The following is a 26,076-nucleotide window of genomic DNA, read 5'->3' on the forward strand; positions in this document are numbered from 1 at the left end:
CGAACCCGGAAGTTGCAGCTAGTGCAGAACGCCGCAGCTCGGCTGTTATTAGGGCTCCCTAGACGGGAGCACATTCAGCCGGGCCTCCGGGGACTGCACTGGCTGCCAATAATATACCAAGTCCGGTACAAGGTGCTGGTTATTACCTTTAAAGCCCTATATGGCCTAGGACCTGCCTACCTTAGGGACTGTCTCTTCCCATATGTTCCCCAGAGAGTACTGTGATCTGGCTCTCAAAATCTGCTTGTAATCCCCGGGCCAAAGGAGGCCCGCTTGAAGTCAACCAGGGATAGGGCCTTCTCAATCACAGCCCCTTGCTGGTGGAACCAGTTACCGGAAGAGGTCAGGGCCCTGCGGGATATTGGACAGTTCCACAGGGCCTGTAAGACAGTCCTCTTCCGGTTGGCTTATAACTGACTGGCACCAAAATACTGAAGGAAGTCTGTAGATAGCAGACTGTTGGATTGATGTATTGTATTAATGTTTTAATTATGTAAATTGCTATTGTATTTTTTGTATTTTAATGCTATTGTATTTTAATTTTGAATTTTATTGTTAGAACTTTTATGCTGTGAGCCACCCTGAGCCCGCTTCGGTGGGGTAGGGCGGGATATAAATCAAATAAAAATAAAAATTCCCGCGCTAGCACATCATTGGGTCATTCAAACCAGGATTTGAATCCTGCAGCCCTTTGTTCCCAAGTTCCCAAGCTCAGTCTGCCTGGCTCCAATGAGTCCGGCGGGAACATCCAAAGTCTTCCCTTGAGTCCACAAACATAACACATGCTCTACCCCTAGGGTTGCCAACTTCAGTTTGGGGAATTCCTGGAGACTTGGGAGTGATGCCTGGAGAAAGCAGAGGATGAGGATGAGAGGGAGATCAGCTGGGATATGAGGCTGTAGAGTCCATCCTTCAAAATTGCCAAGTCTCCAGAGTAAAGTGATCTCTGTAGTCTGAAGATCAACTGTAGTTCTGGCCTGCGAGAACTCCAGGTCCCATCTGGATGTTGACAACGTGCCTCAAGATCCGTATGGTTTTGCAGTGCTGTATAAATCGAATAATTTTGTTTAAATAAATGCAATTAATAATGCTACATGCAATCCTGGCATGGTTAATCCTGCCCTACATTTTTGTGCATAAATTTTGTCTTCGCAGTAGGTCATCTTGCAGTCCAAAGATTTTGGAAAGTGATGAAAGATTGCTGTATTCCGCCCTGCTTCTTTCAGTTTTCATAGTCTCGCTGATCACTCGTTGACCCTACATTGAGACAAGGAATCACAGGGATGCCTGTTTGTATCTTGGGTGCCCACACAACTGTAATGGCTCAGTGTATCCTCCAAGTAAGAAGAGCTTTGCACAGTGAGTGTTTCCTGAAGAGGTCTCTTCTCTCATTTTGTTTGTTCTCTGTCCTCCATTGGCATTGTGGCTGACTCACCCATGCATGCACATCATTTGATCTTTCATTGCTGAACTCTAGGATAGTGACTGAGGCTGCAGTCCTAAAGGGCACTTTCCTGGGCGTAAGTGCCACTGCACAATGTGAGACTTACTTTTGAGTAAACCTGCCTGGAATTGCTCCCTCAGCAGACAAGCTGTGATCTGAGAGACCTCCAATTCAAATCACATCTTTTGACCCAGACGAGGTGAACTGTCTCAGCCTGTGATCCTGTATACAGTTACCTGGAAGGAAGTTCCGTTGAACCCAGAGAGATTATTTCTGGGTAGACATACATAGAATTGTACTGTAAATAGCTTGCTGCCGCACATCTGTAATAATAACACTAGCCTGTTTTACAAGGTTTATAAGGAAATATATGGGAAACATTCAACACAGAAAATCAGGGCCTTTTAGTAGAAAAAGTCCAGTAGGAACTCATTTTTATGTTAAGTCACACCCCCAACATCACCATTGTTTAGCATAGGGCTTTTTTGTAGAAAAAGCCCAGCAGAAGCTCATTTGCATATTAGGACACACCCCCTGGTGCCATGCCAGCCAGAACTGCTTTCCTGTGCATTCCTGCTCAAAAAAAGCCCTGCAGAAAATGTTATATAAACACTTGTGTTTATTGTATTCATTTAGGCAGCAATCTTGCAGAGAATTATGCAGCAGATATCCTGGTATCAGACATTCCACTTTACCCATACTGTCCCATGCCATGATGCTACAAGTATAATCTTAAACTAGATCAGGGGTGTCAAACTCATTATGAGGGACAGATCTGACATAAATGAAACCTTGTCGGGCCAGGCCATGCGTATCATAAACTGTAATTCTAGGTAGCAGAAATATACACTTTATAAAGGACACAGACAAACAGTTTTTTTTTAAAGTTAAAATAAAACATGATTAATACATTAGCACTCGTTGGTCTTAAAGGTGCTCTCTTTGTATTTCTCCCATGGGATTCAGGGAACTGGCAAAGGAAGCTCTGGCTCTTTCCTTCCTTCCCCAGAGGACACGAGGGGGAAGAGCCTCAGCCAATAGAAGGAAGAGAGGCTTGGATCAGTAGCTCTGCTGTGCGATTGAGAGAGCCTGTCAAAGCAAGCTATACCTCCTCCCTTCCTCCGCAACAGAGGAGCCTCAGCCAGTGGAGAAAATAGAGGCTTTCCTCTGTAGCTTCTGTGCAATTGAGCAAGCCTGACAATGCAAACTATGATGCAGAAGGAAGCAAGCAAGAGGGAGAAGAAGGAAGCAGACGACAGCCAGTTGCTCAGGGGCCTGATAGGAGCCCACTGGGGGCCTGATTAGCCCCCAGGCCATGTTTTACACCCCTGCACTAAATGATTGACTTCCATTGAGTGGACTAGGGTGTTTTTTTATTGCTGTTAACTGTAACCTTGTATGCAAATTTAAAATGAACCACTATTTTTCTTGAGAGCACTCTGAGGGGAGGGGGACTCATCTTTCTTTCAGGTAAATGGCTATACCTGATGAATGTAAGTCAACATGGGTGCAAGTGATACAGAGAGAGGCAGCAATGTGCATGTCCATGCTGAAGGTTTTCCATGTCACCTGTTTCATTGTTGTATTAAGGGCTTTTTTTGAGCAAGAATTCACAGGAACACAGTTCGGACTAGCTTGGCATTAGGGGTGTGTGGCCTAATATGCAAATTAGTTCCTGTTGGGCTTTTTTGTAGAAACAATGGTGACATTGGGCTTGTGGCCTAATACACAAATGAGTTCCTGCTGGGCATTTTCTACAAAAGAGTCCTGCTTGTATTTATTTATTTACTTCATTTGCCACCATTCTCCCTAATGGGCGTAAGTAATTCTACTTTCTTCCATTTTATCCTCACAACAACCTTATAAGGTAGTTTCAGCTGAGAATGTGTGACTGCCCCAAGGTCACCCAGCAAGCTTCAGATCCTACTGTGATACTCTAAGCATTACTCCACATTGGCTGATCATTAGCACATTATACTAAGGTAATGGCATTTTCTAGCCAAAGTAAGTCCATCAGTTGCTGTGAACCTTGGTAAAATTACCAAATATAAACCCCAGAACTTGGGTGGTGGTGGGGATGTCTCCATTTAAGTTGTGAGAGTGGTTATGCCCACAGCAACCTCCTCCACTGTAAAGAAAAAGATTTTGTAGTGCAATCCTGAGCAGAGTTACTCTTCTAAGTCCCTTGACTTCAATGGACTGAAAAACTTAATACTGCCTAGCAACTGTCCTGTTAATGTCTTTCCTTGTTATAAGAACTATTTGTATTTTGTGCTTTATTCTAGGTGTTGGTTTCAAAGTTCACCCTTTCGTAAAGGAAGCTCTGGACAATGGGAGGCCTGTTGTTGCCTTGGAGAGTACAATAATTACCCATGGCATGCCATATCCCCAGAATCTGAGGTTGTGAAGTACATGCATTTTCTGTTGTAGCAAAAGACTGAATTTTGATACAGAACATGCCTATGGCACACTTTACATTTCTTTACTTGAGGACTTATCAATTGGTGACTTGCAGCTGAATTTATGAGCTGCCTTGGCTGACAAGTGTAGTTTCTGAACTGACGTCAGATAAAACATTATTGTAGTCGGTGACATTCGTCCTGATGGTTTTTGAGCAACAGTATGATTCTGTAGTTCACCAACTGATGAGCACAGTTGTGTAAACTTACTTTTAAAGGGAAAGCCCTGCAATGTTCTAAGTACCGCAGTGTTGTGAGCAGAAATTCTACCTCATGAATGAAAACACCTAGTAGCATTAAAGAAGAAGAAGAAGATATTGGATTTATATCCTGCTTTCCACTCCGAAGAGTCTCAGAGGGGCTCACAATCTCCTTTACCTTCCTCCCCCACAACAGACACCCTGTGAGGTGGGTGGGTCAGCCATAGCTTTCACAGCAGCTGCCCTTTCAAGGACAACTCCTGTGAGAGCTCTGGCTGACCCAAGGACATTCCAGCAGGTGCAAGTGGAGGAGTGGGGAATCAAACCTGGTTCTCCCAGATAAGAGTCCGTGCACTTAACCACTACACCAAACTGAGTGTTTACATTTGGCTATTGTAAAAAATAGTATTTTAGAAGATTAGTGGTTAGTGGCTACTCCACCAAACTACAAACTGGCTACTACACCAAACTACACCAAACAAGATGATATTAGATTTATATCCCACTCTATATTCTGAATCTCAGTCTCAGAGCTGTCACAATCTCCTCTACCTCCCCCCCCTCCCACAACAGTCACCCTGTGAGGTAGGTGGGGCTGAGAGAGCTTTTACAGCAGCTGCCCTTTCAAGGACAACTTCTGTGAAAGCTATGGCTGACCCAAGGCCATTCCAGCAGGTGCAAGTGGAGGAGTGGGGAATCAAACCTGGTTCTCCCAGATAAGAGTCCGTGCACTTAACCACTACACCAAACTGAGTGTTTACATTTGGCTATTGTAAAAAATAGTATTTTAGAAGATTACTTCCACAACCTTGTAAACATCTCAGAATAATTTTAAAATTATATTTAAATTATATTTTAAGAATAATTTAAGCATTATAATATAAAATAAAATCAAGTCAAATTTCATACAACCCTTTAAATTTTATTGGTAGACCTGTCCTCTGGAGAACAAGTTTACCCACCCCTTTCCACTATGTTGATAGATCTGACCTGTGGAAGACAGATTTATCTGTCCATTGCCACTATATTGGTAGACCTGGCCTCTGAGAAACAGGTCTACCCACCCTTTGAAGGAGTGATGGAGGGACTTGGCAACCCTGGGGTGGGGGGACCCTTGCAGCCTACTTTTTTTTAAAGTGAAATATGATGGCCAGCATTACAGGTCACGTATAACAGAGGAGTAACCTAACAAACAGGAAATTGCTTAAATGTTATCAACCTGCCCAAACTTCTTATTTATTCAAATATTTATATCCCACTTTTCACTGTGACTCAAGGAAGGTTATAACTCATACTGAGAAGCATAATAGGGGTATGCAAAAACACCCCCCAAAATGCCTTTTTTAAAGCTCCATGAAGAATCAATCTGGGGGTATCTGGGTCCTGAGGGAGTTGTCTTAGGGGTAGATGAAAGTCTGAGTCCAGTGGTACCTATAAGACTAATGAAGTTTCTGGGTATAAGCTTTCGTGTGCATGCACACTTCTTCAGAAGAAAAAGTTGATGGAGACTTAACCATTTTCACAACAGAAGAAGTATGCATGCACATGAAAGCTTATACCCAGTATTAAGCTTTGTTGGTCCTCAAGGTGCCATTAAACTCAAACTTTGTTCTGTTGCCTCAAACCAACACGGCTACCCACCTGAATCTTAATTCTAGATGACCAGCTATGTTTATGCTGGAATTCTGTTTTATGTCGGTAGGCTTAATTATTTTCTCTTCTCTTGTTTTGTGTTATGTTCCGTGGAATTGCTCCAGCACAGCCAAAGAGGTAGAAGAAATCGTAAGAACAAATGATGCTGTGCCAGCCACTATTGGGATTTTGGATGGCAGTATCCACATAGGCCTCCAGAATGATGAACTTGAGTGTCTGGCAAAGGCAAAAGATGTAGTGAAGGTGTCCCGCAGAGACTTTCCCTATGTTCTCAGTCAGGTACTGATATCTCTCATTGATGTCTTTTGGTCCTACCAAACTTGTGTCTGGTGCGCCTCACCCCTGAAAAGGTCATAGGGTTTCCAGCATTGCCTCAGCAAATACCAGGAGATTTTGAGGGCAGTACTTAGGGTTAATTGAGTTTGGAGAGGATATGATGTCTCTTCTGGGTGGCGTTTTCTAGGAATTTCCCTTAACCTCTGTCATAAATACTGTGGAGGAAATTCCTAGCCTGGATGTCACCAGGAAGCCTAATTTCTGGCCATTTTTTCTCCTACTTCCCAATTTCTTGTGTACAGGGGATTTAGGCTGAGAGTAGGGACTTACCCTTTATGTTTGCAAATGGCAAACCTGGCAAAGGGAGGCTTACATACGGTACATCTTCAGATAGTTGTATGTTCTCAGAAATTCCTGCATACTTAATCTCTTTTGAAGGAAAGAATATAGAAGTCTCTTTTTTGGTACGAATAAATTTATTTACAGATTTGTAGACTGAAGGTGAATGATGCGAGTGCAGCAGCAGGCACAGTCAATATAAGTTCCAGTGGCAAATCACTGAAGCCCCTGACATCCAAAGAAGCTCAGAGTAATATAGGTGGCTTGTGCTTCCAGCACAGCCTGTTCAAAATCTTCTGGGGAAACTGTACTTTCCAAATGGCTAACTAGTTAAACATGTTATTAGGGTTTCCTGTGTAAGTGCAGTTGCTTTGTTTACAGCTCACAGGTTACAAGCATTGCCCAGCAGCAAGTAGCTGAGCTGTTTTGATGTTGTCATGCTAGGCCTAAGAGGTGGGAGATGCCCTTACCCTATCCATTGCCATGAGCTGAAGTGCACCACTGTGACAGAAATTCTAACTTTTGTTCTAGGCAGCTGAATGCTGAATGGGTTGTCAGCCTCCACGTGATACCTGGAGATCTCCCACTAGCTGAGTTCCACATGGCTAGTTCTCCTGGAGAAAATGGCTCCTTTGAGGGTGAACTTTATGGCATTATGCCTGTTGAAGTTCCTCCCTTCTAGGGTTGCCAGGTCTTACCTGGCTGGCGGTGGGGAATAAATTTCATGTGCGCAAAGTGTGCCATAAATGTAAAGTTCTGCATTTAGGTAGGAAAAATCCAATGCATGGTTATAGGATGGGGGAGACTTGTCTTGGCAGTAGTATGTGCGAAAAGGATCTAGGGGTCTTAGTGGATCATACGCTGAACATGAGTCAACAGTGTGATGCAGTGGCTAAAAACGCAAATGCAATTTTGGACTGTACCAACAGAAGTATAGTGTCCAGATCACATGATGTGATGGTATCGCTTTATTCTGCTCTGGTAAGACCTCACCTGGAGTATTGTGTTCAGTTTTGGGCACCACATTTTAAGAAGGATATAGACAAGCTGGAACGGGTCCAGAGGAGGGCGACAAAGATGGTGAGGGGTCTGGAGACCAAGTCCTATGAGGAAAGGTTGAAGGAGCTGGGGATGTTTAGCCTGGAGAGGAGGCGGCTCAGAGGTGATATGATCACCATCTTCAAGTACTTGAAGGGCTGTCATATAGAGGATAGTGTGGAATTGTTTTCTGTGGCCCCGGAAGATAGGACCAGAACCAATGGGTTGAAATTAAATCAAAAGAGTTTCCGGCTCAGCATTAGGAAGAACTTCCTGACCGTTAGAGTGATTCCTCAGTGGAACAGGCTTCCTCGGGAGGTGGTGGGTTCTCCTTCCTTGGAGGTTTTTAAACAGAGGCTAGATGGCCATCTGACAGCAATGAAGATCCTGTGAATTTAGGGGGAAATGTCTGTGAGTTTCCTGCATTGTGCAGGGGTTTGGATTAGATGACCCTAGAGGTCCCTTCCAACTCTATGATTCTATGAAGGGCGCTCTAGGATTTGCGTTACAAACTCCATGGTGCCATAGAGTTTTTAACCAAGTGCTCCCCACACAAAATGCTCTAAATGCTCAGAACTATGATGTCACTTCCAGGTGACATTGTCATTTCAGGTGCATCGGGCTCTGATGGAGCTCTTTGGGGGTGGTGATACCCCTGCCAGCTGTGCCAGTGGGTTGAGGGCCCCAAAACCAGGGGAAACTGTGCCCCCCAGCAGGAGGCTGGAAGCCCTACTCCCTTTTCCCAATCCCACACTCCCCATGCTTTAGCCCACCACCAAAATCTCCTGGTATTTCCCAACCTATAGCTGGCAACCTTAATACTAAAGAAGGAAATAAGGATTTTAGAACTCTGATTCTAAGACCCATGAGCATTTTTATTATTATTTTAAAGGTTTGCATTATAACACAGACAAAATACACACTACATCAGCGAAGAGCAATTATAAATATCAGTAGTCAGCTCAAGTGTCTTTTATACCAGTAGCCATAACAAGGGTGCCAACATCAAAAGAGAAAGAATCTTTCTGTTTTCTGCCCCTCAAACATACAACCTTTGTTAATCTAAATGATTTTAACAGATACCATACTTTATATATATTCATTTTAATAATGAAATTTCTCCTTTTTTTGCAATTAACAATTTTGCAGCCATTAAAAGTTCTTGTGTTATACTTCTATTCACAACAGGTACATAATCACCAGTTATATCAAGCAATATAGCTATTGGAGTCACAGGTAATTTGTAAGTAGTTTTGAGTTCTGTTTCTGTGATTACCAAAAGTTTTTGATCACAGGGCAAAACAACCACGTGTGCCTGAAATCTGCAGAAATAAGGCCACATTTCCAATATTTACATTGCTTCCCCTCAAATGTCTTATGTAGTTTATAGGGAGTATAGTACCACAAATATGTTATTTTGCTAAAGTTCTATACCATGTTAGTTCCTATTGCATAAGCAGGACCTGTTGTGAATACAAGTCTGCATTCTTGTTCGGAGATTTCAGATTTCTTCCCATTTTCTCTGTTGAGTTATTTTTTAATGTTTGTTTGGCCTTGTTTGCTGCCATATAATGCTGTTCTATTCATTGCTGATTGGGTTATGTTCTAACTGGATTCTGCCTGGCTGTTCTACGACAGGGCTTGTCTGGTGGCACTACAGTATCAGGAACTATGATTGTGGCACACAAAGCTGGTATCCCTGTGTTTGTGACAGGAGGAATTGGAGGAGTCCACCGTGGAGGAGAAAAGAGTAAGAGGAACATTATATATCCCATTTTGAGGCGTTAACTTCCACTGCTATTTTATTCTCCTTTTCTGAGCTGGTACAGAATGGGGTTACCAGCTCTGGGTTGGAAAATAGGTGGAGATTTTGAGGGAAGAGCCTGAGGAGGGAATGATCTGGGGAGGGAAGGAACTTCCATGGGGTATAATGCCACACAGTTCATCTTCCTAAGCAGCCATTTTATCCGGCAGCACTGATCTTTGTCACCTGGCGATTAGTTGTAATCCCTGGGGATCTCCAGACACCACCCGGAGGTTGGCAACTCTGGTTTAACCATCCACCATTTTGTCATAACTCTGTAGATGGGCATGGCACTTGTTCACTGTGGCACCAGACAATCTCCAGGCAACCTTACCTCCTGTGGCAGACCACTCTAGAGCAGTGATCCCCAACCTTTTTGGCACCTGGGACCGGTTTTGTGGAAGACAATTTTTCCATGAACCGGTAAGGGTGGGGGGTGCTGGGGTTTTTGCTGCCTCAAGCTTCCCCCACATCCACACCCCATCCCTGCCACCCATGGGGGTCTTTAAATGAGGGATAAGCAAAGGTCACTGCTGCACTGCCCCTTCCGCCCACCCGGGTGAATGAAAGAGGTAGTACTTCAGAGTGAGACTGCACTGCCTCTTCCATCTGCCTGGGACCCGGGCGGGCAAAAGGGGCAGTGCGGTGCCTCTGCCTCGCTCTGAAGCCCAGTTGCTAACAGGCCACGAAGCGGTAGCGATCCATGGACCGGAGGTTGGGGACTCCTGCTCTAGAGGAATAGTTCTGTGTTTGAGGAGGTTTGAGCAGAGGAGGATTGTATCCTCTCAGAAGAAGGGACGCCTCTCTTCCTGGTTCCCTGTCTAGAGGCTATGGAATTTGATCATGGAACTGCATTTCAAATTTTGTGGTATATTTTGTCCTTCCCAGCTTTAGATATGAGTGCTGATCTGACAGAGCTAGGCCGAACTCCTATTGCTGTCATTTCTGCGGGTGTCAAGTCTATACTGGATATTTGTAGGACGCTAGAATATCTGGTAAGCACAAGCTGGAAGAATGGCATTGGAAGTGGGAAGTGGTGATCCTGCGTTCTGTAACACCTGCTTTGGTAAGCATGTGTTCCTTCTGTGAGATGAATTAAAAGAGCGGCACTGTCCTGGCTGGCCTGCAAATCTGGAAATCCTTCCTCTGCCCACAGATCTCATCTTCTGATTCTGTGAGCTCTCTAGGATTGCCAATCCCCAGGTGGGGGCAGGGGATCCCCCAGTTTGGAGGCCCTCCCTCCCGTTTCAGGGTCATTAGAAAGCAGGGGAGAGGAGGGAAGTGTCTGCTGGGCATGCCATTATTCCCTATGGAGACCGATTCCCATAGGGTATAATGGAGAATTGATATGTGGGTATCTGGGACTCTGGGGAGGCTGTTTTCTGAGATAGAGGCACCAAATTTGCAGCATAGCATCCAGAGCCTCTCCCCAAAATACCCTACAAGTTTAAAAAAGATTGGACTAGGGGGTCCAATTCTGTGAGCCCCAAAAAGAAGGTGCCCCTATCCTTCATAATTTCCAATGGACGGAAGGCATTTAAAAAGTGTGCAGTCCCTTTTAATGTGATGGCCAGAACTCCCTTTGGAGTTCAATTCTGCTTGTCACAACCTTGCTCCTGGCTCCACCCCCAGTGTTTCCTGGCTCCACCCTCAAAGTCTCCTGGCTCCACCCCCAAAGTCCCCAGATATTTCTGGAATTGGACTTGGCAACCCTAGTCTCAGAGGTTTGTGTAGGCCAACTTTCCCATTGCCCTCTCTTCTTTTCCTTTAACTGTGAGGCCTGCAGTAGGACCTTGGGCACTCCAGCCTGGCACCTGCCCCCACAACCCCCACCCATGCCTCCCCTCCGACCTGCGGGGAGGGCAGACACGGTGGTGTGGCAGGGGATGGCAGGGTTGGCTTCTGGCAAACCATGCCTGCGTTCTCAGAAGCAGTCAGACTTCCCTTGCAAGGGAAGCTGAACTTGGAAGAGAAGAAGGCACCCCGCTTGTTCGGCTGCTCTTGCCTTCCAAGCGAAAGCAGCGGATGGGGCAAGTTCTCCTCCAAGCCAGGCTTCCCTTGCAAGGGAAGCCTGGCTCAGAGGAGAGCACTGCCAAAGCACTGTCCAGCTGCTCTCAGCTTCAACCCAGAAAACCTAGGGGGTGGAGGGGGCATCCAGCAGCGCCCCGTAGGCGAGGTTATGCCCCAGGCTGCCGCTGACCTCACCTACTCCTACACAAGCCATGTTTGAAGTTCCATGTTTCTCAGGCACACATGAGCCCAAACTGGAACTGTCACATGCAGAAGGAGGGGTTAGACCAGGGTTGTCAAACTCATTTGTTATGAGGGCTGAATCTTCACCTTGTTGGGCCAGGCCGTGCGTGTCATAAGATGTAATGCCAGGTAGGAGGGGTATTCATTTTTATAAAGAACACAAACATACACAGCCTAATCCACCTCACTGACTTGTTGAGCCTCAGCCAACAGAAGGAAGAGAGGCTTGGCTCAGTAGCTCTGCTGTGCAACTGAGAAAGCCTGGCAAAGTTAGCTCTCCTTCCCCCACTTCCTCCCCAAGGGAGGAGCTTTGCTCTGTAGCTCCCATGAGATTGAGCAAGCCTGGCAAAGCAAGTTGTGATGCAGAAGGAAGCAAGAGAGGGGGAGCAGGAAGCAGACAACAGTGAGTTGCTCGTGGGCCTGATAGGAGCCCTCCGGGGGCCTGATTCAGTCCCCAGGCCGCATGTTTGACACCCCTGGATTAGACCTTCTCCACACTACATTCTCTTGATCTGAAATGGCTGGGGGGAGGGGTTCTATTTGCCCCAGTGTTGGCTATGGGTATGTTTACCTATGCAATACTTTTGTACAGTGGGGCAAATAGCACCTCCTGAGGGCTATTTCAACTTGGGAAATGGTACAGGAGGAAGACTGAGGGCCAAAATGCATGTTATGCATGACTCAAATCAACCATGGGTGCTTAACACAACTCTCAGTCACGTATTCATGTGGTTGCTAACTGTTTAAAACCTCTTCATCATTTTGCATTGCTCCTAATGCTGCAAGAGGACGAAGGAGGAGCTGTAGGTTCCCCTCCCACAGTGGAAATGGCCACAAGGGGGCCTATTTGTCCCTTCCTCAGGCTCCATCTATCCATCCTGGGGCACAAAGATCCTGAAAACACCATTTCCAGTGGTGAAAACAGCACAGGAGGGAAGCCCGAAGCTCCTCACCCTCTCAGCAGTGGGAGCTGCATGGAGCAGCAGAGAAGTCTTTACAAGTGAGTCCCCATGTGAGCACATGATTAAGACTCAGGTTAGACACTTGGGACCTGACTCATGTCACAAGAAGCATGTTGTTTGGCCTAAAGCCCCTCCTTTCCATATGCCACTGTCCCATGAGTGCCTTTGGGACAAGGAATCTCAGGGCCTGCGCCTCCACTGAGGCATGCTGTTTAAAAAAATGCAAGCTGGGGATTCAAAGATCTTGATACACATATTGTTATGTCAATATAACAATATTCAATTGTTGATTTAAAAAAAAAACTCTGCTGGGAAGGGTGGGGGGAGGAAGTGGCAGTGGCAGGGTCAGTGACAGGGAAAAGCGGAACTCTCCCTCTCACACAGCAGGCATTCAGGTTTTACTGAGATCTTTCCCGGAACATGAGCAAAGCAAGTTTGAGAAGTACTGGAGAAAAGGCAAGGAAACCCCCGGGAGGTACAGAAATGCACCATGATGCTGTAGGAAAGCAAGGGGGGGAAAACACTTCCCAAGAGCATTGAACTCAGGGCAGATAATCCATGTGGAAATGGCCAAGATTGTTAGGAGCCTGAGCTGGTGGATTTTGTCCCCCTCTCCTTTTTCCCAGCTGCTTTTAATATTATGTCCCTTCTGGAGCAAGCTCAGTCCATATCAGGCCCTTTTGATTGCCTTTTCCTTGTTCCTTTGGGTTAATCTATAGAGGCATATTTTTCTGCATATCTGGAAAGTCTCTCAAACAGGTAGAGACCCCTTGTCTGTAGGTGGCCTCAGTTTTGCTGCTTTCCTCATCCAGACTGGAGCCAGCTCATTTACTATTAGATATAACCAAAATAAGCAATCAGCAGGGCTTTTTTCGAGCAGGAACACAGTTCCGGCTGGCTTGGTGTCAAAGGGTGCAGCCTAATATGCAAATGCATTCCTGCTGGGCTTTTTTTTACAATCGAGGTAGTTTAAAAATCAGATCAGTGGCAGTCCAGTAGTGAAATGAAACCCCATAATGGGTGTGGCCAAACTTGCTTAATGTAAGAGCCACACAGAATAAATGTCAGATGTTTGAGAGTCGCAAGACATGAACATCAGATGTTTGAGAGCAGGAAGGGGGGGAGAGAAGGAAGCAAATAGATGTGGAGGGAAGAAGTGGAAAGAAAGCAACTTTAACTTTAAATGCATTTTTCAAGCCACTGGCTGGCTTGACTTGGAGAAGTTATTTAAAGATACAAATGGCTTGGGCCGGCTTAGCCCAGCAGTTCCTTCATCCCAAGAGCAACTTTCTGTACAGCTGACTGACTTCCAAATGCCTTCTCCAAGTTGGAGTGGTGGAGTGGTGAGGGCTTTGAGAGCCACACAATATATGTGAAAGAGCCACAGTTTGGCCATCCCTGCCCCACAGCCTTTCTGGAGGAGGTGTAATGATGGAGTGGACTTTTAATTTTTTCTTTTTAAGAATAGTTTCAGAGGGCAGACTTACTACTCTGCAGTCAAAGAGCAAGGTTCAAGTCCTGCAGACCATTAATATTCCCAGGGTATAAGCTTTCAAGAGTCAAAGATCCCCAGATACAAGTAGGAATGGGGGATCCTTGAGCCCTTATAGCTCAGTCAAGTGTGTTGGAAAGAAAGGAGTCAGGATATAGAGGTACAATGCAAAATATAATTAGACTGACTGGAGCAAGGGAAAAATGCTTACGGGTATGAAAAGCAGAAAATTAGCATCTGTAGTGAGATAAGAATCCTTTGTTCATGTTCTACTCTGGAGGGATCCATTGTTCTGAATGAACTCAAATTCATTGGTCTCACATTGTATCCTTTGTTCGTGATCAGCCCTGGAGAGTTCAGTCCTGTAGGAGCCATTGTTCTGAATCTGTGAATGAACTCAAAGTTAGCAGTCTCACATTGTAATCTGCCCTTGAAGCTTCTCTGTTTTAGGACTGCCACTCTTAGCAATGGAAGGTCCTGGAAGAGTCTTGGGTGCAGTTCTTGTTTACAGTGTGAGAAGGCTTAGATCCTGAGCAAGCCTTGGCAACTTGGGGGAATGGGACTGTACTTTGTGCTGTGGTGTGAGCAGTATTTAGGTGTCAGAAAAGCAAGGGGAACTGACTGTTAGAACACACACTTTGCCATGCGGAAGGTCCCAGTTTCAGTCTCCAACCACGATGTTCTCAAGTAGCAGCCTTGGGAATAGGGTTGCCACTTCTGACTCAAGAAATATCTGGAGACTTTGGGGGTAGAGTCAGGAAACTTTGAGAATGGAGTGGGCAGCAAGGATATGACAAGCATGATTGAACTCTAAAGGGAGTTTTGGCCATTGCATTTAAAGACCCCACATGCCTTTTAAAAGCTTCCCTCCATTTGGAAATAATGGCTAGGGGCACCTTTTGGGGGGACTCATAAAATTGGACCCTGTGGTCCAATCTTTTTGAAGCTTGGGGAATGTTTTGAGGAGAGGCGCTGGATGCTATGCTGAAAATTTGGTGTCTCTACTTCAAAAAAGCCCCCCAGATATCCACATATCGATTCCCCGCTACACCCTATGGGAACTGGTCTCCATAGGGTATAATGGAGTGCCTAGCAGACATTTCCTTCCCACCCATCCACCCCCTCTTACTGATGACCCTGAAGCAGGAGGGCCTCCAAACTGGGAGATCCCCTGCCCCTAACTGGGAATTGGCCCTACTTAGGAAAGGCCCCTTCTAGGAACCCTGCAGAGCTGCTGCCATTCAGTGTAAACAACACTGGACTACACGGACTGAGTACCGTGGCAGGTACTGGGTAGATTAGATATCCAGGGAAAGCTGCTGCTTTGGATGGCTTTCTCTTTCATTTGTTTATCTTCCCTATTAACATTTGTGCCCTGACCAGGATAGCCTGAGCTCATCAGATCTCAGAAGCTAAGCAGGGTCAGCCCTGGTTAGTATTTGGATGGGAAACCTCCTTGGAATATCAGGGTTGTGATGCAGCTGCCAGCAGTGGCCAACCACCTCTGAATGTCTCTTGCCCTGAAAAACCTATGGGGTCATCATAACTTAGCAGTGGTTTTGCCACACTTTCCGCCACCTCTGTTGACATTTGCAGGAAACTCAAGGGGTCTGTGTGGCCACCTTTGGAGAATCCAGAGAGTTCCCAGCCTTCTTCTCCCGTCAAAGTGGCTTCCAAGCACCCTATAAGGTACAAAACGAGGAAGATGCCGCTAAACTGATTGGTGAGTTGCAGACAAATAATGCGGTTCTTGCATGACCAGAGTCTGGAACTGGAGTCTGAATAGATAAAGCATCCTAGTTCCCCTCTCTAAAGGCTGTGCCCTTAGGCACACTGAGTGGGTCTGGGTAGGGCTGCCAAGTCCCACACAGCCTCCGGTACCTATTGTACCGTAGAGTTTTTCCTCCCAAATTGCTAGAGCGTCCAGAAAAACCATAAAGTTCCTGGAAACGCCTAGAGCGACTGGTGCGTGACATCGACAGCGCAATGAAGTCACTGGTGACCTGGGGGAGGTTCCCCCCACCAGCTCAATGTGGGCCGGCAGGTTGGGAACCTCCAGGGGGAGGAACCCCCACTTGGCCCGGGGGCTTGGCAGCCCTAGTCTGGGGGTGATTCCTGCTGAAGCCATCTGAGGTTTGGTGAGTCAACACATACTTGGCTGAAACTTTCATAAATTCTCCTTCCTTCTCCTCGGATGCCTTCTCCTGTTTTCAGCCAGGTCATTGGCCTTGCAGCTGGGCAGCGGAGTGCTGATCGCGGTGCCCTGCCCAGAGGAAGAAGCTGCTTCAGGAGAGCTTATCGAAGAAGCAATCCGGTGGGCTTTGAGGGAGTCTCAGTAAGGATCACTCCAAGCTTCTCTTATTAAACACGCTGATAGAATCCTATGCTGAAAACTGATAGAGCCAATTCATGGTGCAGCATTCCTGTGGCTGCCACAAGAACCTTGGATTGCACATGGGCTGAAAGCAGGGCCTGGTCCAGGTTTTGGAGGAGCCCAAGGCACAGTGCCCAGGGGCCCCATCTGCCCACTAGTTGGTTTTTCTTGACCACCCACCAATATGCTCCCATTACCTGTGCATTGTTCTGCCCACTGGCAAAGTCCCTCACCACCTTCAGTAACAGGTGTCCATCGTGCCTGCAGCCTCAGGGAGCCTGAGGAGAGCAGGGCTTGGAGAGGGGGAAGAACCTCAGCCTGCCACAATGCCCTAGAGGCCACCCTCCAAAGCAGCCATTCTCTCCAGGGGAACTGATCTCCTCAGCCAGGAGATCAGTTGAAAAAGTGGGAGATCTCCAGGCCCCACCTGGAGGTTGGCCACCTGCAAGCCATCATCCAAAGCTGTTCTCAAGAACTCTTATTATTTCATTGGCAGGGAAAGAGAAATCACAGGAAAGGCGCTCACACCCTTCTTGCTGCAGAGAGTGAACGAATTGTCTAATGGAAAGTCCCTGAATGCTAGTATCCTTTTGGAGTAATACTACCCACCCACCCCCCTCTGGTGACCTGTTGTGTCCCCAAAAGCAAACAACCCAATCTTCCCCCAAAGTACTCATAGGGCTTTTCTACATTCTCATTCTCCTGGGCTGGTAGATTCCCATTTCTTTCGGGTGTGTGGGGAGGGTGTCTGTTCTGCATGTGTTTTGTACCCTCTGGTGGTTGACATTAGCATACTGGTTTATGACCTGTGTAAAAACCTGCAGTTTAGATCTTCAGGGAGATATGCCAGACATAAACGTATGTGATCTCAAATAGACCACTAGAGGGAGCAAAACGTGTAGAGTGGGGAGGGGGGGAAACCCTGAAGAAACAGGAACTTACAGGCCAGTAAAATGACAATGTGGAACAGCTCACCCCCTCTGGAAATCTTAAAGCACAAGTATCCAGAAATCCTCCTCCCGATTTATTCTTTTAAAATACATTTTAAATATACATTTTTGCATCTTTTTCCAGGAGAAGTAATACATCATGGCACTGGATATAAACCATATTCATTTTGGTTGGAACCAAATTATCTTTGGCTTCCTTCATGATTTTGGCATGGCAGGGTTTCAGCACAATGGCATCCTGAAACTAGAATAGACAAAGAACTGAGCCTGGCTATTGGAGATCCAGCGTCTGTTCTTTCAGGCACTCCAGACATCAAATGCATGTTTGCCAGCATGTGCACACACAGCTAAGAACTGCAGGTAGTCCTATACCCTTGACATGTGTACTGGAATGGCACAGACATTATAGTACCATTTTGCATCTTACATGTGCTCCTTAAAAAGGTAAAGGTAGTCCCCTGTGCAAGCACCAGTCGTTTCCGACTCTGGGGCGACGTTGCCTTCACAACGTTTTCACGGCAGACTTTTTACAGGGTGGTTTGCTATTGCCTTCCCCAGTCATCTACACTCCCCCCCCCCCCCAGCAAGCTGGGTACTCATTTTACTGACCTCGGAAGGATGGAAGGCTGAGTCAATCTTGAGCCAGCTACCTGAACCCAGCTTCTGCCGGGATAGAACTCAAGGCATGAGCAGATAGCTCAGACTGCAGTACTGCAGCTTTACCACTCTGTGCCATGGGGCCCTTATGTACCCCTTAGTGAGTGATTTTTGTGTAACGTACCTCACAGAGTTATTGTGAGTTTATTCTGCCATCATGGGAAGAAAGGACGCAAATAAAATAAACTGTTCCTAATAGTCCCTAATTGCCCCTTGCAGTAGTTTCACATCTGTCTGCCTGTTTAATGTGTCCTGCTGTTCCTCCTAGGAACTCCTTGAGCAGTGGGAAGCATATGTTTCCATCCCACTGTGCCCCTTCACAACAGCTGTTTGAGGTAGGCTTGGCTGAATAACCTCCCTGGATCCAACTAGGGAGGCTCATGGCTGAGTGGATGGAATTGTTTCTTGACTACATAGGTATGGTGGTACAGAAATGGCTGCAGAGAAGTGAATGGCTTTGTGCTTGTTCCTTTTATGCACTTGTCTGTTGGTTCTTGTGTATTTTTTTATTTTACTTTCATTGATACCCAATCGGACATCGCTTTGATCAAGAACAATGCCAGGGTGGGCAGTCGAATAGCTGTGGCCCTGAATAAAATCCAGAGAGCCAACGGGAGGAGAGATGGCGCATCGCCAAGTGGAAAAGCGTTTTCTGCTCCAAGACCAGTGAGTGCTCTTCTTCCCTGTGAAGGATGTTGCCTCTCTTAGAGAGAAAGCCCAATCGTTCTTTGCTTTGTATTAATCACTTGATCCTAAAGTTTGACTTTTCTGCCGGAGAGGCACCTGGAGGGTTTGCTGAGTTGGCATAATTTTGGGATGGATGTCAGAAAGTGGCACCCTTCAGGGCTTGAATTGTGTGAATGGACCTCCAGGATGCTGCTGCATATTAAGGCTGAACTTACAAGCAAACTGGTCAGGATGAGAGAAATATCTGCTGAATCCAAAGCTCTGTATACTCTATGTTTAGGGGCTGATGATCAAGAGATGGGAATTTAAGCATGTTCAGAGTGCTGATTCTGTCAATATTCCTCCCCACTCCCTCCATCCTTGCTGTTTTCAGGTGGTGATCGGTGGCATCAACGTTGATTTCATAGCCAAGGCAAAAGGTTCAGCAATAGTGGTAAGCATATTCTGGAACATTTAGACTGAATTATTTTTTGTCCATTGTATACATGTATACATTGTATAGATGTTGCGCTTCCATTGCCTCTTTACAAATGAAGGAGTGTAAGAGCTGGCAGTATAGAGCAGAGGTCTGAAATCCTGCTGAGCCTGTGGGCACTTTTGGAAAGGAAATGGGCAATAGCTGCCATGGGGAGTCTGGGTCCATGTACTTTTCCCCTTATAACTCGCAACAAAACGGGCTTGAGATTTGCTTTTTAAAAAAATGAAATCTGGCAATAGATCATTATAACATCACACCACTATAGTGATCTATATTTGTTTTAAAATCTATTTATATCTATATTTATTTTTTTAATGGTGACTGGAGAAGCTGAGGCAAAGAAAATGTGGGGGGAAACTTCTGTGTGGATGATCCAGTGCCATTGCAAATGTTTCTGCATTAACAACAGCAATGAGAGCTACACGGAGAATTGCTCCTTGTGGAAGCATGTGGAACAATCAGGGCTTTTTTTGTAGCAAGAACTCCTTTGCATATTAAGTTGCAACCCCCTGATGTAGCCAATCCTCCTGGAGCTTACAGTAGGCCCTGTACTAAAAACCTTGTAAACTCTTGGAGGATTGGCTGCATCAGGGGTGTGTGGCCTAATATGCAAAGGAGCTTCTGATACAAAGAAAGCCGTGTGAACAATGCAACTTCCTGCCGTTTTACCATACATGTTATGATAAAAATTGTGGTTAGGACACCTCAACAAAAGGTGAACAGATGTCTGGACCCATGAGCTGAAGGTCATAAAAATGTTTCACAGCCAACAATGAAACCCCAAGTGAGTAGAATGAGAAAAAAAAGAGGGCTTAACAATGATAAATGGAAAGAGCTGTTTGCATTACCTTGTTTTGAGGTGGAAAATTTTGGTGCTGGGTGAGGTAACACTGCTTTGAGAAGAGCCGGCTTTGTTTCCCAGCCTAATGGTTGGCCATATTTGTGATTAACTGACAGGTGGCTGAAAAGAGAAATAAGAGGGGAAAATAGCGACTGCATTCAAAAGGAACTAAGAAAACACATTTAAACCCCTTTAGGGAGAGGAGTAGTGAAAGAGAGAGAGGAAGAGAGTTAAAATGGTTATGAACATTAGCTAAAATGATCAGATTTTATAAGTCACTCATTGTCCAGAAGGAGCCCTGTGGTGCAGACAGGGCCAGCCCATCCACTAGGCAAACTAGGCATTTTCAAATTTGGTCCTTGCCCCCGCCCCCTAAGCAAATCCCTAATTGCCTCCCCCTCCCTCCCTTTTAATGCCCAGAAACGGGCGGTGAGCAGCATGCTCCCCAGGCTCTTTAAAGGCTTATGTGGGAAGGAAGTGGGGAGGAGGCAGCGGCAGTGGCTCACTTGTCCTTCCCTCCGCCGTTGCCCTCATGCTGATTGTAAGCGCACCTGAGGGCCAGCATAGGAGCTGCCGACCTCTGGCGTGGTTTTTCCCTCTGATCAGCAGGGGGGTGTCTTTAAAGAACCTGGGAGTGTGGCATTTCACTGCCTGTTTCCAGGCATTAAAATTGTGAGGAAGAGAGGAAGGAGGAGGAGGCACCGCGGAGGGGGGCAGGCAGTGGCACAGGGGGGCGATGGACACCAAGGCTGCCTGGGACGCCATGAATGCTTGGGCCAGCCCTGGGCACAAAGTGGTAAGCTGCAGTACTGCAGTCCAAGCTCTGCTCATGACCTGAGTTTGATCCCAGTGGAAGCTGGGTTCAGGTAGCTGGCTCAAGGTTGACTCAGCCTTCCATCCTTCTGAGGTCACTAAAATGAGTATCCAGCTTGCTGGGGGTAAAGTGTAGATGACTGGGGAAGGCAATGGCAAACCACCCCATAACAAGCAGTCCTGATGTAACGTCACCCCATGGGTCGGTAACAACCCAGTGCTTGCACAGGAACTACCTTTACATTGTCCAGAACATCAAGATGAAATACCTTCTGTCCACCAATACATATCAGTGGTGTAGAAGATTATATTATTTGTAAAGAACTACTGCAGCACAGCTCCCCCCTGCAAGTGCCATTCTAGGAGATGGCATGAGCAACAGGATCTTATGATGGAATTAAAAGTTGAGCTGCCCATGTAGAAAATTTTCTACTCAAAATATATTGACCTTCTGCGGTCTTTATGGCAACCTCGTTTTATCATTCCTTGGTACTTCCTCCCATTCTTAATTCATTTATGCTACTCTGGTTTCTAACAATACAATTACTCTTTCCCCGGCTATTACTCATTGCTTTATTTCCCAAAGTTATGTTAAAATCTGAGAGTCCACTCTCAGATTCTCCCAGATGGCAGGACTAGAGACATTCAAGCAAGGTGTCTTTCCGGATCACAATTCATTAAGGACACATTTCTTTGAGAGCCAGTTTGGTGTAGTGGTTAAGTGTGCGGACTCTTATCTGGGAGAACTGGGTTTGATTCCCCATTCCTCACACCTGCTGGAATGGTCTTGGGTCAGCCATAGCTCTCATTGGAGTTGTTCTTGAAAGGTCAGCTGCTGCAAGAGGTCTCTCAGCCACACCCACCTCACAGGGTGTCTGTTGTGGCGGGGGGGAGGTAAATGAGATTGTAACTACTCTGAGATTCAAAGGTGGGATATAAATCCAATATCTTCTTCTTTCTAGCAGTCTTTTTTTTAGTCAGCTGAGGGACTGATAATTTGACTTCAGGAGCTCGCAAGCCTAGCATTACTTCGGAGAAGTTGTTACTCCTGTATATAGAGCCTCTTTGAGTTCATTGTGTAATACACTCTCCAAGAAGACCCACATGCTCCCTTCTTCCTCCCTTTGCATGCAGACAGAAAATTGCCTGCTTTAGGACCAATCACTTTTTCTTGCCACATCCAAAGTGTGTAATTAAACAAACTGGGTTTTCAACCCATGAGCCAGGATTCTTAAGCTAAAAGGAAACTATAATCAGAATCCTGGTTTATAGACAAGGGGGGAAAGCACCTGATTCAAATATCAAAACAAATTGCAGATTGTTATAAAACAGGATAATTTCAATCTTGCCATACAGCATGAGGGGAGAGAGGCAGGAAGTGTGTGAGCCTGAGGCAGGTTCTCTGTAGTGAGAGAATTATGTGTTCATAATATCTGAATGTTCTTCAAGAACTGATTAAATAAGTGATGGTAACCGCAGGCAAATAGTGACTGTAGGACAGTCCTAGCTGTCAATGAGGATAACGTTGGAGGGCTCACTTTGTAGCAGGAGAGGAGTGTTTTTGTACAGTCCTGAGAATGAAAAGGAAATGACGCCTGTGCCAGTGTCGTCCTACTGACTTCTCCTTGCCACTTGCAGGAAGGAGGACAAACAAATCCATCAACGGTGAGACAATCTTTTGGTGGCGTGGGGAGAAACCTCGCAGGTAACTCATTCTAATCATGCTCCCGGTGTGGTTATAGGATCAGTATCATATGTCAGAGCCCCATGGCGCAGAGTGGTAAAGCTGCAGTTGGAGCCCTCTGCTCATGACCTGAGTTCGATCCCAGCGGAAGCTGGTTCAGGTAGCCAGCTCCAGGTTGACTCAACCTTCCATCCTTCCGAGGTCGGTAAAATGAGTACCCAGCTTGCTGTGGGGAGAGTGTAGATGACTGTGGAAGGCAATGGCAAACCATCCCGTAAAAAGTCTGCCGTGAAAACATTGTGAAAGCAGCATCACCCCGGAGTTGAAAACGACTGGTGCTTGCACAGGGGACTACCTTTAGCTTTTTTACCTTTATCATATGTCATAGTGCTAGCCATTAGGAAACCACAGGTCACATACCTCTGAGCCTGTGTTTCCCCCTACTCTGTCTGAGAGCTTTATGCTCAGTGGTGAACAGTGTTCCCTGTAAGCTGTGGAGTCTTGTGAGCAAAAATTCTACTTCGTAAGCTACTGGCATTAAAGTTGTGAGCGAGTGATTTGGCTACTGCATAAATTAGCTTGCTCTGGGGCCATCCTTGCTAAGCTAAGACAAAAATGTGTGAGCTGGATACTAAAAAATTGTCAGCTAGCTCACACTAACTCAGCTTAGAAGGAACACTAGTGATGAATATCCCACACACACACCCCTGCAGTGTTGCATATCATGTTGTATCCTGCACTGAATCCCCATGGGGTAAAGAAAACAGGCTGACTTGTAGCAGCAACATCCGAGTGGTATGGAAGTCTGTAGGAATGGCATCTGCACAGCCCAGTCCCTCACTACTGCCAGAGTTCCCTCTCCCCCTGTTCTTTTCAGATGCAGCCACATCCAGCATCAGCATACCCTGAGGTGGAGCAGCTGCTAAGGCTAATAGCCACTGATGGACCTCTGCTCCATATTTTTATCTAACCCCCTCTTGAAGGTGGCTATGCTTGTAGCTGCTACCACCTCCTGTGGCAGTGAATTCCACATGTTAATCACCCTTTGAGTGAAGAAGTACTTCCTTTTATATGTTCTAACCCGACTGCTCAGCAATTTCATCGAATGCCCACAAGTTGATGTATTGTGAGAAAGGGAGAAAAGGACTTCTTTCTCTACTTTCTCCATCCCATGCATAATCTTGTAAACCTCTATCATGTCACCCCGCAGTCGACGTTTCTCCAAGCTAAAAAGCCCCAAGCGTTTTAACCTTTCTTCACAGGGAAAGCGTTCCAACCCTTTAATCATTCTAGTCGCCCTTTTCTGGACTTTTTCCAATGCTATAATATCTTTTTTGCTGCTGACTCCCTACCCCTGCATCTCCTCTGAGGCCTGCTCTCACACCCCTCCATTGCCTGCTTGTGAGTGCTTTGTCACTTGCGCTCCCAGCTGTGTGTGCTGTCTAATGTCACATTTAGGGCCAAGCCTGGTACTGTTGCTCTTCCCACGGTTTCTGGGGTACACAAATACAGTAACCATGAGCACAACAATAGGTACAGAGGCAAGGTCTACAAACCAGTCTGCAGTCAAAGATCACAGGTGCAGTCCAAGAGTCAGGGGTAAGGTCAAGGATCTGTTTCCAAGGCTGGGAAACAAGATGCAGCATGCAGGGTCTGTGTCCCAGGCAATGTTCCCTCTAAGCTGTGGAGTCTTGTGAGCAAAAATTCTACTTTGTGAGCTACTGGCATAAAAGTTGTGAGCTACAGCAAAAATTAGCTTTCTCTGGGACCATCTTTCCAGAGTAGAGGCAAAAATGTGTGAACCAGAGGCTAAAAAACTGTGAGCTAGCTCACACTATCTCAGCTTAAAGGGAACACTGGTCCAGGCTGCAGGAGCAAGCATAGGATCCAGCATCAAGATACAAGGCAGCAAGTCAGGATAGCACTTTGTTTGCTAAGCAGGTCACCTTCACAGAACTGTGACAGGCAAGAATTCTTCCACCCCAAGCCTTGCTTAGTGTGTTCCTTTTATCAGCCTTCTTTAATGAATCATCCCCAAGGCCCAGGTGCCACTGCTCAGTTGCATTCACCTTCCTACAGGTGCAGGTCTTTAGTGTTTCCCTATCACCCTTTCAGTCCTGATCCTGCAAAGACTGCACTCCAGGAATTAACACTGATCATTGCTGAGCAATCACTGTTGCTGAGCGTGCTTCCTCTTCTCTCTAGAGCTGTCAAGTGCTCTCTCCTCCTTCAGCACTTTGCTGGTTTGGGAGAGGCTAGTGGAGATGGAGACACAGGCCTCTGTGGCACCTCTTTCTTCTCCTAGAAGACTGAGCAGCCTGGCCCTGACTAGGAAATGTTATCACTTCCTGATGCTTCCCCCATTGGGCCTCTGCTGGACCCAGCTGGGCAGACCAGCCTCCTACATCCTCACTCTGTAATGGAGGTGAAAGGAAGAGGCAGCAGCTGTGTAGCATGTCTGTCAGATCCTTCAGGGGCTTCGGCATTGGCCAACTATCACACACACCTGCCTGCCTTACACAGAAAAAGGGACGGTCCTTGCTTGAGCCTGGGGTAACCTGGGCAGTGGAAGGGCCTGTGATTTGGAGCTTCATCCTAGACTCAGCCTTCCATTCTTCCAAGGTTGGTAAAATGAGTACCCAGTTTGCTGGGGGGAAAGCGTAGATGACTGGGGAAGGCAACGGCAAACCACCCTGTAAAAAGTAGGCCATGAAAGCAACGTCACCCCAGAGTCAAAAATGACTGGTGTGCTTGCACAGGGGACTATCTTTATCTTTTTCTACCTAGACATTTACCTCGGTTGCCAGAATCGGTAAAATCAGCCCTGACCATGGGAGATCAGCTGTGAAGTAAAAAAGCCCTAATGAAAGGGGAGGGAATGGAGGAAATGCTGGGTCTGGGCTTTGAGCAAGATCTCCAAATGGATGCTTGGCTTGCAGTCTGCTGCTTCCCATTTGAGCTAGGGGTAGGGAACGTTGGCTCTCCAGATGATTTTTGTCTACAACTTCCATCAGCAGTGAGTGAAAGAAAGATTTAAATAAAGAAATAACAGAACATTTTCAGGAAGAACTGGAACTTTGGATGAATAGCGCTTTCATTTGTGTAAATATGTAGAAAGAACTTGAAGTGGGGATAGACACTGCTCGATTTAAATAGGGGAATATAGCCTCCTATTCAGTGCTGTATGTGTGCTCGGTTTCAGCTTTATTTGCTGCTGATTGTGGAAAAAATATGTCTGAGTAGTTCTCTCTCTCATTTTTTTAATTTTCAGATTGCTTAAGCCGCCTTGGGAAAACTCCTGTTTTTATCTCAGCAATGGGGAAGGATGAGCATTCTGAGTCTGTCCTACGTTACTGCAGGCATATGGTAGCTCATAGAATTATTATAGCCTGCTCTGCATGGTTTTGGCTTTTACTGAGGGCCATCTGATGGTCTAAGGTTTCCAGGCCTGTGTTGGGGGTGGATCCAGGAGAGGGTGGGGTTTGGGGAGGGGAGGGGCCTCAGCATGGTCCAATGCCACAGAGTCCTCCTTTCAAAGCAGCTGTTTTCTCCAGGGCAGCTGATCTTTGCCATGCTGGAGATCAATTGTAAAAGCAGGAGATCTCCAGGCCCCACCTGGAGGCTGGCAACTGTAGTGCTGACACTGTACACACTACCATAGTTTGGGAAGCA

The 26,076-nt window shown here is 46.2% G+C and overlaps 2 protein-coding genes across 2 annotated transcripts in view; one reads left to right on the forward strand and one right to left on the reverse strand.

Moving 5' to 3' along the window:
- Positions 1 to 26,076, reverse strand: part of DENND2A (DENN domain containing 2A) — a 367,380-nt gene that overhangs the window by 267,006 nt on the left and 74,298 nt on the right. The gene's annotated exons all lie outside the window — the stretch shown is intronic.
- LOC132576488 (uncharacterized) overlaps positions 1,231 to 26,076 on the forward strand; it is a 42,039-nt gene continuing 17,193 nt past the window's right edge. Inside the window, exons 1-12 of the mRNA XM_060245664.1 lie at positions 1,231 to 1,359; positions 3,730 to 3,844; positions 5,861 to 6,035; positions 9,048 to 9,159; positions 10,102 to 10,208; positions 15,517 to 15,643; positions 16,135 to 16,255; positions 16,791 to 16,878; positions 18,439 to 18,567; positions 18,962 to 19,021; positions 22,359 to 22,425; positions 25,676 to 25,770. Coding sequence (XP_060101647.1) covers positions 1,284 to 1,359; positions 3,730 to 3,844; positions 5,861 to 6,035; positions 9,048 to 9,159; positions 10,102 to 10,208; positions 15,517 to 15,643; positions 16,135 to 16,255; positions 16,791 to 16,878; positions 18,439 to 18,567; positions 18,962 to 19,021; positions 22,359 to 22,425; positions 25,676 to 25,770 — 1,272 coding nt within the window. The 5' untranslated portion in view covers positions 1,231 to 1,283. The remainder of the gene's footprint in view (positions 1,360 to 3,729; positions 3,845 to 5,860; positions 6,036 to 9,047; positions 9,160 to 10,101; positions 10,209 to 15,516; positions 15,644 to 16,134; positions 16,256 to 16,790; positions 16,879 to 18,438; positions 18,568 to 18,961; positions 19,022 to 22,358; positions 22,426 to 25,675; positions 25,771 to 26,076) is intronic.

Source organism: Heteronotia binoei, chromosome 8 (assembly GCF_032191835.1).
Source record: "Heteronotia binoei isolate CCM8104 ecotype False Entrance Well chromosome 8, APGP_CSIRO_Hbin_v1, whole genome shotgun sequence".
NCBI lineage: Eukaryota > Metazoa > Chordata > Lepidosauria > Squamata > Gekkonidae > Heteronotia > Heteronotia binoei.